Consider the following 13,960-nt stretch of genomic DNA (forward strand, 5'->3'; position numbering starts at 1 on the left):
TGGGAGGGGGCATTGACAGCACCCATTACACACAGTCAACTGCTTAACGTTATTTTTCCTTAATGCACACAGACGCGGAGCAGGAGCTGGAGGCTGAATCAGAGTCGATGTAGAAAACTCCGAACAGAATTCACATAAATGAGAAGTTAACTCCAAATTTATTGTTGTTTCATATACAATTTATTCCGTTTGATAAAGGCATACACTTAATGTGAGACCAAACATTCTAGAAGAAATGTCATTTTTACCTCTTTTTCTTGAACTCTTTTTTTCTTTCTTTTTTTTTTTTTTGTTTATGTTTTTTTTACAAAACATCAAATCAAAATTACTGTTTTAAATAAATAAAATTAAATTGAAAGCAGTCATACGTAACCATCGCGCTGCACTAAACCAACCTCTCTGTTCCTCTGCAGCGGAGAGGTAAAACCACTCATGGCCTTGAAAAATAAAAATTATTATAAAGCAGAATGAAAAGTCAATATCAGTGTTTCTCTAACAACAATTTTCTTTCATTTCTCACTCCCATTGCTCAAGGCTTTATCTAGCATGTTAACACCATTTACTTTGTCCTAATTGATCCCTTTCAGAGGGAAAGATTCCCAAGCATCCTTCACATTCTGCACTCTTTCCTACTTTTACAAACGAGACTTGAGCGTTGTACAAGCAAATGGCCTCTTGAAGCTTCTTAGACCAAGTTGCTTGCATCAGTGGGGCCATTAAAATATAGTTACATTATTTGCGGCCCTCCACTTACAATAGTTTATAAGAAACACTGTGCAAGTACTAAGATACATAAGGGGAAACCCCTTTTCTGAGCAGCTGTAAAGAAAATGTGTCATTCATCTGTCTGTACAGCACTTTTGGAGAGCAGGAAAGCAAGAAAAGAAAACTGTTCTGAAAAGACAAAACCTCTAAAGTAAAAGAAAAAATATATTTACAAAAGACAATGATGCATCCTTTTAAAATAAACCAAATTTGTACAAGACAAAAACATGTTGCCTCTGCGTATGTTGGTTGAAAAAGTTGTTTTTTTTATTTTTAAGAAAATTACTAAACATGCACTAACTTTGTTTCATATTATACAGCCCTATATACAAAGTGGATTAGAGGCTTGCAGTGGAGAGGATTGAGGCTTTTTTATTCAAATAATAGATGGGCACTGGGCTGGAGAAGAACAAAGGCAAGCTGGGAGAGGAAAGCAGGACTGTTCTACCAAAAATATATTCATACAGTGCTCTGTCTTCTTACAGATTTCTTCTGTTTTTGCTTCTTTATCACACTGAAATATATCAGATCAGCAAACAAACAATAATCAAACAAACACAACCTGAGTAAAAAATACAGTTTTAAATGATAATTTGATTTATTAAGATTAAAAAAAACTATTAAAACCAACCTGGTCTTATGTGAAAGAGTAATTGCCCTCATTGAAAATCGTGAATTAGCTGTTATTTAAATTAAAAAAATTTTTTTTTTTTTTTTGGGGGGGGGGCTCTGTTTTGCACCCAGACTTGTAGAATCGAGAAAAAGGCCAGCCGACCAAAATGACTCCAGGAACTCATCAATGACTCATCCAGGAGGTCCCAAAAGAAGCAGAACAACATCTAAAGCTCTGCAGGCCTCAGTTAAGGTCAGAGTTCATGAGTCAACAAGAAGAAAGAGACAAAGTGCAAAAATAGTCTCTATAGGAGAGTTCCAAGGCAAAAACCAACACAAAGGACCATCTGACATTTACCATAAAACACCCCAATGATCACCAAGACTCTTAGGAAAATATTCTGTGGAACTTTCTGGAATGTGTGCATCCTGTTCTACCTGGCATTAAACTACCACTGGATTGGAGAAAAACAACATGATACCAACAGTCATGATGGTGGAGGTAGTGTGATGGTCTGGGGCTGTTTTGCTGCTTCAGGACCATCCATGGAACCACAATTCTACTCTCCAGCAGAAAATCCTGAAGGAGAATGGCCGTCCATCAGCCAGGTTCTGCAGCAGGACGATGATCGGAAGCCCAGCAGCTGTTATCACAAACGCCTGATAGCAGTTGTTGCTGCCAACGGGGGGACAACCAGTTCATAGGTTTAGGGAGCAATTACTTTTTCACATAGAACCAGGTTGGTTTGGATAGCTTTTTTTCTCTTAATAAAAAAAAAGTCATTATTTAAAAACTGCATTTTGAACGCAGGTTGTCTTTGTCTGATATTAACATTTGCTTCATGATCTGGGGAAATCCTTCTTTCCAGCACTGTGTCCTGTATGCATTCCACCATCATCATATATTGTCTTTTTATTTAGAGTCAATATTCAGAGGCACATCAAATCCAATTGTTAATTTAGCGCCTTGGATTTAATCTTTTCCTGCCTTTCCAATGCCAACATGGAGCAAATGAATAGATTTCTCTCAGGCTAAACAACTAAGAATGGATTGAACCTGCAGCACAAGGGAGGGGGGAGGAAGAAAAATTATGTTTTTGTAACTCAACAGTGCTGTGGGGGAAATGGAGCCAGTAAAGGCCTTCATTTTGGACTTAAATCTCTCACTCTCTAAACTACTCCTGTATTCACTCAGAGCAAAATAAATGAAGGCTGAATCTGTCCTTGATGAGTGCTGCTGCTGCTTTGGGACCTTGAAGAATTCCTGCTGAAGAAAGCAAAAGAAAAGGGGAGAAAAGTTTTTCTCCCCTGAGAGCAAACATGGGGAGAAATAACTTGCCAACTTTTGGGTGTGTGCAGCTTTTACAGCTAATTTAGATCCATTACTGAGTATGCACAAAGATTTATTAAGCTAGTGCTTCAAGTTTAAAGCCCAGGAGTCAAACTTAACATTTCTGGAGAAAAATTAGGCAGACTTTTTTACTGACTGGAAAAAAAGTTATTTTATGAGGACAGATTTTGTTACAAACTCTGATAATGTATGCTTTTTTTCCCCTCCAAGACTACATCAAACCACAGAGTAAGGCAGTGAAAGGATGAAAAAATGTGTCATTTACAGTATTTAAAATACAAGAGCGGAACAAAGCACTGGTTAATAATAGAACTAAAGTCTTATTTGTTTCCTTGTTTTTTGTTTGTTTATTTTTGGTGCTGATACCAGAAACAGTGGAGCTGCCTACATCTACATGTGAGCCCCCCCCCCCTTGTTGCCGAATGTTGGGAAGCCAGGCTTTACAGGCAGTTTACAGACAGTGAGCAGTCCAACCCAGACCAATGCACAGCAAGAAAAAGCCACACTCCCTTCACAGATCACACCTCTGTGCTTCTAATAAGTCATATCATACATTTCAGTGGTTTCTAGATTTGCCTACAGGTCTGCTCTGTGTGAGAGGAATAGCTTTTTATGCTGTGACCAACATTACGTAACCTTTCTGTGTCGTCTCACTCAGGTGTACCAGTTGTTTACAGCGCACAGCTCGGCTCGTTGCTGCAGTCATTGTGGCTGTGGTTACTGTCCACGTCCCTCTTCCTCAGCTCTCTGCCTGCCTTGTGCTGCTGACTGCTGCCGCCGTGGCTGTGCCCGTGGTGGACGGCCGACGTAGGCCGCTTGCCTTGCTCCTGGTGGTGCCCGTGGTTCTGGTGGTGACTGTGCTCTCTGGTGCCGCCGTGGGCCTCCCTGTCGACAAACCCCACATCTCTCTTGGTGTCATCCACGGCATCGAAGTTGTTGTGTTTGGCGTCGAGGACGTCGCTCTCCGGCACGACCTGCAGGTACGCCCTGACGCGGTGGTGGCGCGCGCCGGCGTCGTCGCTGAAGTCGATCACACGGCATTCGTAGGTGCCTTCATCAGTGGGCTTCACTCGAGAGAGACGGAGTTTATGGGAGATGTTGCTTCCTACAACTTTCACGACCTGGCAAAGAGAAAAAAACATAAAAGCGGAATGAGAAGCTGTAAAACGAGAAACAGAATTTATTCACACTGCAACCATTTGCTGAGCCAGGTCGATCATGACGCCAGATTCTTTCCACATGATCTTCAATAGTATAGATATTTGTAATTAATATAAAGAGAATTATATTGAAATATCAATATTTCTTATTTCAAATAATTCACAACAATGATAACACCATGACTTAATATTGTAATATTAAAAAATGTAAAATCAACTGCTTTTTTTTTTGACTAAATAGAAAAGTTGACCATGATAAAACAAGAAAATACAACCATTTGAACTGAGTCAGAAAAAAACATTTGCCATTTGTCGTCCTACTTTTAGTTTTTAGCTAACATTTAGCTATTTTTAGTATTTCTTATTGGCTGAAAACACTCTGCAGCTTCACTCTCACTCACGCAGTCAGACAAAGGTGCCGCTGAACAAATTTTATTTGGAGCTTTGAAAGTATGAAGAGAGCACTTTTAGGAGGTAAAAGCTTTCCAAGTTCACAGAGTAACGCTCTTGAGATGATGAGAGTCTGGGAGCATCATGAGATCTGACACGCCGGGATATAAATATGACTCCATTTGTCCCCCACCTTCCCTCTTATGATGCCGTACATGTTGGTGTGCAGCAGCGTCTTTACACGTGTAGCTTTTATTTTTGTTCTGCTGAAATGCAGCAAAATCCACGACTAGAAAATAAAACTTGTTTCCTTTTATAACTTAAAAATATTTTTCTGCAAAATGCAGATGCGTGAATGCTGAGTGCTGAATGATGGCTGAAGAAGCAGACACTGAACGTTAAAGGTAAAACAAACAGAGCAAACGCTAAAAATTGCAAAATAGTAGCTAAAAGCATAATTTTGGAAGGAAAAATTTAAAACCTAAAATCAGTAAAACAAAATTAGCAAAACATCCAGCAACTCAGTAGCTGACACCTAAAATTAACAAAACGGCAGGAAAGTTAAATTTAATGGTAGCTTGAAAATAAAATTATTAAAACAATATCTACAAGTTCAAATTAGCAGAACAGTATCTACAAGTTACAAATAGAGCAACAGTAGCTTAAGGCTATTACTAGCAAGAGGTGGCTAAAAATACAAGACCAGCAAAACAGTCGGTAAATACTAAAACTACCACAACAACAGCTAAAAGCTAAAATTATACAAAGAGTAGCTGAAAAATAAAATTGTCAAAATAGTAGCAAAGTAAAAAAATAAAGCAAGATGGTAGCTAAAAGCTAAAACTAGTGAAACAGTAGTTAAAAATTAAAATTAGCCAAACAATAGCTTAAAGCCAAAATTTGCAAAACAGTAGCTAAAAGCTAAAATGAAGCAAGTATTCAGAAATAGTTTTCAAGGAACACAAAGGAATCTTTTCAGGAACCTACAAAGTTTTTAATGCATTTCTGTAAGAAAAAACATTGTAAATAGAGTAAAAAAATATCCAAACTGTTAAAAGTTACAAAAAGCAAACGTCCGAGCTGTGATGTCCTGAAGGAGCTGAAGGTTTGGGATCTGAAATGCGTCTACATGTTTGTGGCTGAATGTAATACAAGCTTAGCATTTAATGCTCACTGTTTGTGTCTGCAGATGTATGGATCTGTCACGGTTTTGTTTGACTACATGGATGTGAGCCAGAGTCTTTTATGTAGAGAGAGCTTATAATTTTACACTTGCATAGCCTGCAGTGTCTGACTCCACCCACACAAACACACACTCATACATCAGTCGCAGCTTTCATTACAGCGAATCAGCTGCAGTCGCTCTGCTGGGCGCAAAGAGAGCTGCTTCAATGTTTTGTTTGTGCTCGTTTCTGTCCAATGATCAGTGCAAATGTGCATAATCTTTACATATGTAGCGGTTGTTTTTATGTGCTGAAACACAGCAATCCCATGGCTAGAAAGTAGAACTCATTTTATTTTTGTAATTATGAAGACAAAGAAAATAATTTAAAAAAAGAGGATGTACAGTAGTTGTTTACCTTTGCTTTTTTGCAGTTATTTTAAGAAGATAAAAAGTCAATATATTAAATCACTTTTCCTGAGTCAAAGGCACTTCCTGCTTTTTATTAGATTCCAGATATCCACACAGCCTAACTGCCATGCGAGTGCCCGGGCTCTGTGGATATAAGAGGATAAACAAGATCTTCTGCTGACTTTCCAGCCTCTCCTTGGCCATGTTTGTCACAAGGATGAGGCACTGTAGCAATAAAGATGAAGGGGGGGTTATTAGAATCTGAAGATGATGCACTGCAAGTCTCATCCTCTCAAGCAGGCTTCTAAACCACCCACAAGCCCCCACTGCCTGCTCTTTGGCTGACACTGCGATACCGCAAAGCCGCCGAGGATGAGCCGAAGGTGTTAATGCTCGATCGGCAGCGTCTACTCAGCTGAGGGCTACATCTGACTAAACATCTGTGGATCATTTAGAGGAAAAAATACAAGGATTTTCTGTCTTATCTCATCATGTGACAAAAATAAACATGACAACGTTCCCTTGAAAATAACAGCAGACAGAGCAGAGACTTACACTTATCTTTGTGGCATCTTTTGGCGTCTCCTCCTCAGGAACCATCTAGAAAGTAAACAAACAAATGGTCTGTAAGCACTCAGAGTATGTGTTGTGAATCACTCTCAGTTACCACCACACCAAATTCTAGCTCAATTTCTATCAAATGGGCTGAGTTATAGCCAGTTTTGTGTTTGCCAAGGCTGATTAGCTGTAGTGGCCATCTTGAAATGCGTTGTAGTGGACATCATCAGACGTCCAAAAAAAATAAATGGATTAAAGAAACATTTACAGTTGGACTGCTGTTTGCTAAAGTTGCTCTAAGTGACTCCTAGACACAAGATGAAAAAGCAATTTGAACATTTATGCATCATTACACTGCGGGTGCTTTTCTAAATGTCTTAAATCATTTTATCATCAATGATAAAACTGTATTTACTAAATGTAAGAAATATATATATTTATATTTTTTCACCAATCACAAGGATTGCCTCTATCCAGAGAATGAGCAGTACATTACAGTAGTGTACTGCTCACTGCTTCATACAGCAGCATTTCTACAATAAATCCTGAAGCTAAAATAAACAGTCAGTAAATGGTGTAACTGTCCTTTAAAATAAAGTCTAATAGAGAGCACTCTGTTAGATTTAGAGGTTATGTACAGTTGTTGTAAAATAGTGACTTATTTCACATCAGAAGGCAGACCTCGTTAGTTGTCCAGGGCTGTCGGTCCGTCCAGTCCAGATGGTTCCTGATGTACCACCACTGGATCTCCAACGAGTAGGACGGCGTTCCCGCTCCTCTGAAGGAGCAGGCCATCTCCACATCCTGACCTCTCTGAGCCGTCATATCGTGAGGCACCTCTGTAAACATGGCTGAAAACACACAGAGCAGACAGAGTTCATCAGATCGCTTCTTTCAGTGATGCTCCATGAACTAAAACTGCTCTTAGTTTAGGCTGAGCTCTAAAGGATGGAAAGATGAAAATTAAAGCTTATAGAAACAAACCGAGAAGGATCTTTATTGTAAATGTGACACTAAGTTTCAGGTATTCTTTTAGAAATTAAAAGTGCGATAAATGAATTGCAGGTAGAAACGTACACTAAATACCAAACAAGTGACTGAATCGTTTGTGAGTATATTTTAGCTTTTTTTCCCCATAATGTGCTCCAAAACACCAATTAGTTTGGTCAAATTTGACCCGTTTTGGCTGTAGATGTATTCTCACTTCTAAATTCTGCATGTTTCAGTTTTATTTTCTTTTTCAGTTTTTCAAAGATATAAACTCCTAGTGGGTTGATTTGGTACAAATGTGCTCTGCAGGGTTGGAATTATTTTGAGTGTAACAGTGATATGTGCATCACAGGTTATATAACTCTAAGATGCTTGAAGAAAGTCAGAAAAGCAGTTATTAAACTCAACCTTTATTCACAGCAGCAGCTATTTATAGCAGCACAGGTGACAAAAGAAGCCTGATCAAATTTAGCACCCACAATATTATAAAAATTTTGAGTCACAGTGCAGTAAAAACAAAATTACTCCTGACATTTATGACTACAAAGCAAGTAAACAAGAGTATCTGACATAAAAGGGACAGTAAACACCAGATACTATATATATATATATATATACTTATATATATACTATAATTTTTTTTTTAATTATTCAAAAGCGACTTTGTATGCCACTGCTGTCCATTGCTGGTTCTTGAGGGCCATTACTTTGCATGTTTTAGTTGGTTTCCTGCTCCAACACACCTGATTAATGGTTAAATTACCTCCTCAAGTCCTGCAGAAGCCTGTTAATCACAGTTCATTCAAATTAGGCGTTGAAGCGGCGAATCCTCTAAAACATGCAGCCAGGATAGTGACCCTCAAGCACCGAAATTAGACACCACTGTCCTATGCAATCTGGATAATTTCTTAACTTTTGCCACGTACCCCTACCCACAGATTAGTCTGAGTTACTCAGTCAATAAGACGTGTCAGTCCTCTGTCAAAGGAGAGCTGATTTTCATCTTGACTCATGGATTCATGTCACTTAGTGAGCCTGCCATATGGATCTCTCCTGTATTACACGAGCAGAACAAGCCTACAGTCATACACCCCTCTTGTACATTGATCAAATCAGCTTGTATTTTTCATTTGTGAAACCTGAAACGCACCAGGTATTGATTTGACATTACGCAGCCAGCAACGAGGCCCACAGTCCCCCTTTTCTAGATAATATTCAGGGCTGAGACATAAAAAGTGCTGAGGACAAGACAGATCCTCTGAAACTGTTCTCAGAAATACGAATCAGTCTTTTCCCGTTCAGCTGTGACGCTAACAACACTTTTCTTTTTTTTTTTTTTTTTTTTTTTTTTTTGGCCAGCTAATGTAGAAAAAATAGCTCCTTTGCAGCAATTTTTTTTAATTTACAGAACATGAGAATGAACATTTATCTTTCAGTAAAACACCTTTTTTTTCTAGTTTTGATGATTTTAAAACTTTTAACACTTCAAAAATGTCTTGAAAAACTAAGGAGAAAAAAGAGTCAAATTTTTCACATTTATTCTTATTTAACAGTTATTGAACCATTAGGACCCGCTGTATCTCCTAATAACGACCATATCTAATGTTCACAGAGTGATTGTTGAGGCTGTAAAAGGCTCTGATGACTTGCTTCTCTTTGCCCTGAAGCATTAGAAGGATCCCAGAAGCTCCTGGGCAGCTTCTGGAGTCAGAGCTTATAGCTACAGCGAGGCGGTCGAGTCCGACTCCGGAGAGAAATTAATATGAGCCGGGGAAAAAAAAGGGACAGAGAAGAAGAGACTCGGTTATGTGTTTGTACAACCGTCGAGAAAATAAATCTTCACCAGAGATTGAATTAATGAGCGGGTGTTAATTAGAGCAACATTTTGTTTGTTTCGGAGCGGCAGATACATTGGAAGAATCAAAACAGGAATTAATATGAGACTGTGGGTGAAAAAGACTGGGAGGGAGGCAGAACGTGGACGTGGGCGGAGGAAGCTTAAGGGGGCACAGCTGGTTTGTTGTTTCTTAGAGAAATAGAAAGTTGAATATAAGAATCTGATGCTTTGTTCTTGTTACTGATTCAGCATTCACACTATGGCTTCCATGGTTTTTATTCTTTCATCCATTGTTTGCAATCATTGGCATTACAACCATTCATATATCAAAAAGTTCAGCTCAATCAGGAGATGGGTGCTGTGACTTTTTATACTTTATATACTTTTTAAATCATGTAACTTTATTAACAAATACTTTCCCCACAGAAATACATTGAGATCTCTTCAATCCCTTCAGAAATCTGCTTCAACAGACAAACTCTGTTTTTGGCTTAATGTGCTGCTTTTACTTTCGAACTACTGTTCTGCTACTTTTAGCTAGCCTTTTATCACTTTTAGCTTTGAACTAGCTGTTTGCTACTTTTAGCTTCAACAGCTCAGTTTAAGCTGCTTCTGCAAATTTCAGCAAAATCATTTAGTACTCAGACTTTCTGACAGGGCTGGGGAATTATTGTTCATAATAATAATAATAATACATTTACCAGATGTAAAACCTGTATTTAAAGAAAACATTCCCACTTCATGTTAGCAGAAAATTCAGTTTCTCTAGTTATTCTGAATCCTTCTCTTACTGTGTGGGAATTATTACTAAGGGGTGGTACAGTAATAATTTCTTGTGCAGAATTGGCAAATGTGTTTTGTTGAATCACAAAAGGCTTGTCCTTGGTGTTCTGTTTGAACCCTCTGGCTCAGGCAGCCTTGCTCTTCTTTTAACCTTTTTTATTTGATTAAGAGGAAAAACAGTGTTTGACCTGCGCTGTTGGGAGGCAGGCCGACTGCTGGGATTTGGGCCAAAACAGCTGAAAAACTGAGCTCACATAGAAACGCTGTCAGATTCAGGGGCGCTGAAGGTCCACAAACACACACATACATGATCAAATGTAACTCCATGTCACTGTGAATGAACACATGGATGCAGAAGGTGTGAATATGAACGGATGAAATTAGAAACCCATATAACTTGCAGAGATTTGTAGCAGAGTGTACTGTATTACAAACTAACACAAATGGAAAACTTTGTATATACACACATAATAATATATAAATAAATAGCAGAGCAGTATGTGCTTTACATCACACACATTCTACAACACAAGTTTTACTTTAATATCAACAAAGTTCATATATAATTACTCTGGTCTACTTTATCATCAGATTTAAAGAAATGGGACAGGAACAGAATAAATTTGAACATCTACTAAATGGTATTTTAATTTTTTGTAAACCCAGCCAGATCTGAAAGCAGGGTGAGTTTAAGTTAAAATGTATATTTATCCACTGGATAAGAAGACTGAGACTTTATTTCTTGCATTTTGCCATATTTGTCAGTCTATGATTGACTCCTAGTCACTCCTAAAAAGATCTTTATAACTGAAACTTTCTACTACCGTACTTTATTCTTTTGCTTCGATTCAGAAGAAATGAAAAAGGTTTTGAATGGTTCAGTTTTTTTTTAAATGATTGACTTTAAGCTTCTGTTTGTAAAAGTTAGATGCAGCCTCAGTGTTGACTCAAGACCATTTTTTAAGGCATAAATCCATTGTTTTGTCTATGTAAATGGTTGCTATGCTTTTTGCTTTTTCTTCTTCTTAAAAGTATAGTTTCCTATCAAACAAAGCATAAATTAAGAGGCTGGCAGGATGTTAGAAAAATAAATCAAACAATAGCCAAAAGCTAAAACGAGCAAAACAGTAGCTAAACACTAAACAATCAAAACTCTGACAAAAAGCTAAAAGGCTAAAAACCGTAGCTAAAAGCTGAAATTACTGGAATAGTAGCAAAAGCTAAAATGAGCAAAACAGTAGCTAAAAGGTAAAACAAACAGTACCTAGAAGCAGAAATGAGCAAAAGTGTAGCTAAAGTCTACATCTAGCCAAACCAAAGCCCAAGGCTTAAATTGAAAAACAGGAGATAAGAGCTGAGTTTAAATCTGATGTCTCATATGTGAACCCTAAAGTTATTTTCTTGTTAAATAAATAACGGGACAAACTGCGTGAAAAGCCTGTTTCAAAAGCCACTTCAAATATAACTTCACTGGTTAGCCTGTTAGCATCATTTATTTGATTTACAATGGGATCTTCTCCACATCCTGCATGTTCACTGAGTGTTTTTATATATTGACATGATTGATTTCCATCCACGCACAAAAGAGGGACAGTCTAGTCCAGGAACTGCTTTATTATTCTGTTTATAACCTCATTAGCACTTCTCACAGGTCTGGGCATATTATTAATGAGACACTTAGCTTTAGTACAGCCATATTTTTTTATTTGAAGTCTTCGAGATGAAATGCCATTAAGAGGTGATGACGATGTGTTTAAAATTGAAAATAAACCCACAAGTTGTAGATGTTGTCAACCATTGTTGATTGAAGAGTCCTGATTCAAGTTTAAAACAGCAGATTTAAATTTAAAGCAATGAGATGACGTTTCAAAAGGCAGAATACAACATCTGTACAGCCACAAACTAAACTTAAACACAAAATGTTTTCATGAAGACTCAACAGAGACGTGGAAGCATTTGACCTCTCTCTGTCTCTATGCAGCATCCATCTCCCCCGACGTACTCCGTGTTCCTCCGAGTACCTCACATTTCATTTCCATCCAAACTTGCCAGGCAGCTCCTCAGAAATAATTAGCAAGTAACGAGTCTCTCCCATGGCCTCATAACAAGCTTCATGCCCTAATAATGAGCTTCTAAACAGTTGAGCGGTAAACAGCTGCCATCGGCTGCGCAGAGAACCTGCCAGAAGCTTAAAGCCTGAGCTAACTCAAAGACAAACCAGCCTGAGCAAGCAGAATCCACAGGATTGTTTGGTCTCTTTGAAACATGAAGGATTTTTTTTAAGACTTGCTAATGAGAAATCACAAATGAATTCACTGCAGGAAGACACAGCTGGAGTTTGTGGTGCCTATTGCCTATTTATAAGTCTACAAAACCTTCATCAGCCCCGCAAACAAAAGAATGAAATAATGTCCTTTCACAGCATAATACATGCAAAATAGTTTGGGCGTAGGATAATTAGGAAGTTTATTTCAAAGCACTTTAAAAGACAAGCTTTTTGAGATTATAAACAACAATTTTCCCTTAGACATTTTCAAATCTTTTGACCAAAGACATGCATTCTACACATCCAGCTGTTTATACAAAGACGACAGGAGACATGATCTGGGTGTCATTTTATTACCAGAATATCTTATGAACTACTGGATAAATTTTAACAAAACTCACAGAAAGTAATTATTGGATAGGCATCTACATCCGATTAACCTTTGGATGGCGGCCATTGCAAAGCTAACTTAGCAAATACAAAAATGACTATAACTCAGTCAGTTTTAAAGATATTGAGGTCAAAGCTGGTGTTGTAGTAGCTGACACTCATCAACAACAAATTCTCTGAGCCCTAACACAGCTCGTAATAATTATACCGAATTAGAATTACAAATGCCTATAACTTCTTCTCATCATAAGATGAGCTTAGTCTATGTCATGAAAGCTGGCGGGTGATATGCATTGCAAGGAATCCTGGGTGTTTGTTCCTGTATATTTAACCTAGCTGTCTATGTGGTGAAAGTAACCTGACCTATTAGACAAATTTGAGAAGATAAAGGTAATGTTTTCTGTGACAACATAGCTAATTGTCAAATTGAATGTACTTCTTTGTGCCTCCTTCTCAAAAAAACACACTTCAATCCTCTGAGTCACGTGAAACAGCATTTCAGCTTCCAGGAGTATTTGTAAAGACACATCACTGTGAGGTGTTTAATGACTTCTACAAGCCTTGATGAAAATGCCCTGCGGGGCGTTTGTGGTCAGTGCAGCAGGAGCCGAGCTAACCAGCCATAAAACAGAGATATGAAGGTTTAAACAGCTGTGTGTAAATGCCACCGTGTTTATGAACCATTCTGTCATTCATAAAGGTTGGAAAAGGCAGAAGAGTTTCTAACTTACATGCTTAGTCTTTGCTCATGTTCCTATGCCTGTATGGTAGGAGCTTTTTCTTCACACAACACTACTTTCACCTGACAGATGCTTTTGCCCAAAGGGATTTTACTACAAGTGCATTCATCCTCCATAGCAACAAGTGCTGGAAGGTTGTCAGGTAAAAGCTAGTCTCTTTAAAAAAAAAAAAGTGTTGATAGACAAGCCCTTAACTTCCTCTGTTTGTTTGCCAATAAAGCAATAAAGACTAAATTATAACATCATAAAAACAGTTTAAATAGCGACTAATTTGTGCAATGAAGCTCATCAGAGAAACAAAAGGACATGTGATCAAAAATCCCTTCAAAATGCACTTTCAAACAGCAGGGTTTTAAAGAGAGAAAGGAAAAATTCAGCCCAAAACTGTCCACTCCATCACTGCTTTACTCCAGTGTATCAGTGCCACTTGAGGCTAATTATAAAACACAACAGATGGAAGCACAATAGTGGCCTCAACACAGTAGCTCAAAAAAAAAACCCTCTAATAGTTCAAATGCACCCTGATAGAAGTCATCCCTCATTAG

The 13,960-nt window shown here is 38.1% G+C and overlaps 1 protein-coding gene across 1 annotated transcript in view; it reads right to left on the reverse strand.

The window, feature by feature from the left end:
- Positions 1–251: 251 nt before the first annotated feature.
- The window catches only part of LOC108233016 (V-set and transmembrane domain-containing protein 2-like protein), a 47,541-nt gene continuing 33,832 nt past the window's right edge, over positions 252–13,960 (reverse strand). The window contains exons 2-4 of the mRNA XM_017411177.3: positions 7,091–7,260; positions 6,407–6,451; positions 252–3,849 (exon numbers count right to left, since the gene is read on the reverse strand). Coding sequence (XP_017266666.1) covers positions 3,400–3,849; positions 6,407–6,451; positions 7,091–7,260 — 665 coding nt within the window. The 3' untranslated portion in view covers positions 252–3,399. The remainder of the gene's footprint in view (positions 3,850–6,406; positions 6,452–7,090; positions 7,261–13,960) is intronic.

The sequence above is a fragment of the Kryptolebias marmoratus genome, linkage group LG8 (genome assembly GCF_001649575.2).
Source record: "Kryptolebias marmoratus isolate JLee-2015 linkage group LG8, ASM164957v2, whole genome shotgun sequence".
In the NCBI taxonomy this organism is placed as follows: domain Eukaryota; kingdom Metazoa; phylum Chordata; class Actinopteri; order Cyprinodontiformes; family Rivulidae; genus Kryptolebias; species Kryptolebias marmoratus.